We start from the raw sequence: 2,171 nt of genomic DNA, 5'->3' as shown, positions 1-2,171 counted from the left end.
TGGAGAAAATATGTAAATCATCATGTATCTTATTTATTAAATTTAATTCGTGTATCACCTCAAATTCTTGTAATGTAATATTTAATCTTAAAATAATGTTATTTTTTCATTTTAATACTCTAAGGTAACACTTATCCATGTTTGTAACACTTTGTAACTAATGCAACACCAAGTTTTTGGCTAAGCTAACATAAAAAATACAATGTTACATTAGGTCATAAGTAGCATAACTAAGGTAACATATTTAGCTAACATTTGTCTAAAGAGGGTTCTGATAGGTCATCTATGGTGTAGTGATTGTTGTCTCAATTAGGTGTATGATTCTTTGTACCTATTCTAACTGTGACTTGCTAGACAATTAATAATGTGAAAGCTCCCGATGAAAAAACAGACTTTGAGAGAATAATGAGAGCAGCCACACACTCCGATGATGATACTGAAGTGTTTAAATCCAAGAACCTTAAAGCAGAGAGGAGACGATATGAAAAATTAAGTTCAAGACTTTTAGAGCTAAGAGTTTTGGTTCCCAAAATCACTAATGTAATAAGTAATCCCTCTTTGTTATATCAATTATTTTTTGTTTAATGTAATTTAGAGTGCGGGATTTAATTGTGCAGATGACAAAGCCAGCCATTATAACCGATTACATCAGTTACATCCATGAGCTAAAGAGCCATGTACAAGAGCTTAGCGAGCAAATTTTTGTTTTGGAGGCAGCAATTAATGAGCACGAACAACAATTGGAGAGGTCTGAAGTTGATGTTTCACAAGAAATGAAGAACCGGGGGATAGAGGTTATATTCTGAACAATCATAACAAAGTGTCTATGTGTGTGTTTTGTATTGTTTCTGTCATAAGTTCTAAGTAGACTGGTCTCAGTTATTAATTTTTTTTAAAATATAGCCTGGAGTGAAGGTGTCTAAAATCGATAACAATATGCTATGTATAAAGATCCTTTCCCAGAAGACCAGAGGTGAAATTACTAGAATAATTGAAGCCATGACTGTCCTTGGATTTGTTCTAGCTGATATGAGTGTCACCACCTCAAAAGGAGCAGTTCTTCTTACTTCACACTTTGAGGTATATCTATTTCTTTTATATGTATTTATTCAACGATCGGAAAGATATAAGAAATGTTGTTAATCTTTTGTATTCAGGAAACTCCGGTTATTTAATTGTATCATCTATTTTCTATATTTTTATGAGTGTAATAAAATAGCTTAGTAGGATACTCTTCCGTGTCCTGGTGTTCACGATAACTATAAGAATAGATATTACTAATATCAGCCTTATAAAATTAAAAGCTCAGTCCTTGGTAATTGGTATGGTGAGGGAAAGACTTACTTCCAGTACTTGGTTTTCAAAACAAGTCGTAAAGGACCCAACTCTTGTATTAACACTGTAATGAGGTAGATGTTTAGTTGTAGTTTATTTCTTCTACTAGCTAGATAGGGAAACTTTTACTCTCTTTTGTTTTGTTGTTTCTTCTCAGGGAATGTCCTTTGATGTTGTTTAAATAAATATAAAAACTTTTAAGCATGCTTAAATAAAAAAAGTTTTGAGATTTATTTTGGAAAGAAGTTTGTGTTGAGCAGTAAGAGTTCAACTTCTAGGTTGCCGTTATGTTTAGTCGTTTTCATGATAGTAAGGGGAAACTGAGTTATGCTTATGCATACAATTTTTTGGTTTGTTTCTTTTCATTGTTAATATTGGTGTTGTTCAAAGTAACAAAATATTGAATCTTGGTTGACGAAGTTGTAGAGGATCACATATATAGGAATTTGAAGTGGATAATTCTAAACACGTATTTTAGTTTGTGCCTAATTTACTCGAAAGCACTTAGTGTTGTCTGGACAGTTTATTTATTCTTGTTTAATAACACAATTATCCGGGTCATATGTTTTTTGATTGATTTTTTTTGCATTTAATTATGTTTTGTTTGCGAAGTTAAAGTTACAGTTTTCCACTTTCCTTTTGGAGTTGCAGTTTTTTGTTTCCCCAGTTTATTCCTGTAAGTCCGCGTCAACTAATGCTTTACTTTATTGCACGAAGTTTAAAAAATGGATGTGCTGCTAACACATAACAGTTTTTTGGTGCCTTTTACGCGGGGGCAAATGTAATATATTTTATTTTCATTTTTTGTAGGTAGCATTTCAAGGAAAGATGGCTTT

General features: G+C 32.1%; 1 protein-coding gene across 1 annotated transcript; it reads left to right on the top strand.

The window, feature by feature from the left end:
* Positions 1-405: 405 nt before the first annotated feature.
* On the top strand, positions 406-1,516 carry LOC141685722 (transcription factor DYT1-like). The gene is made up of 4 exons (XM_074490810.1): positions 406-540; positions 618-794; positions 904-1,080; positions 1,493-1,516. The coding sequence occupies exons 1-4, from the start codon at positions 406-408 to the stop codon at positions 1,514-1,516; spliced, it is 513 nt and encodes a 170-aa protein (XP_074346911.1).
* Positions 1,517-2,171: the final 655 nt, after the last annotated feature.

The sequence above is a fragment of the Apium graveolens genome, chromosome 2 (assembly GCF_009905375.1).
Source record: "Apium graveolens cultivar Ventura chromosome 2, ASM990537v1, whole genome shotgun sequence".
Taxonomy (NCBI): domain Eukaryota; kingdom Viridiplantae; phylum Streptophyta; class Magnoliopsida; order Apiales; family Apiaceae; genus Apium; species Apium graveolens.
This window is presented reverse-complemented; position numbering and strand designations above follow the sequence as displayed.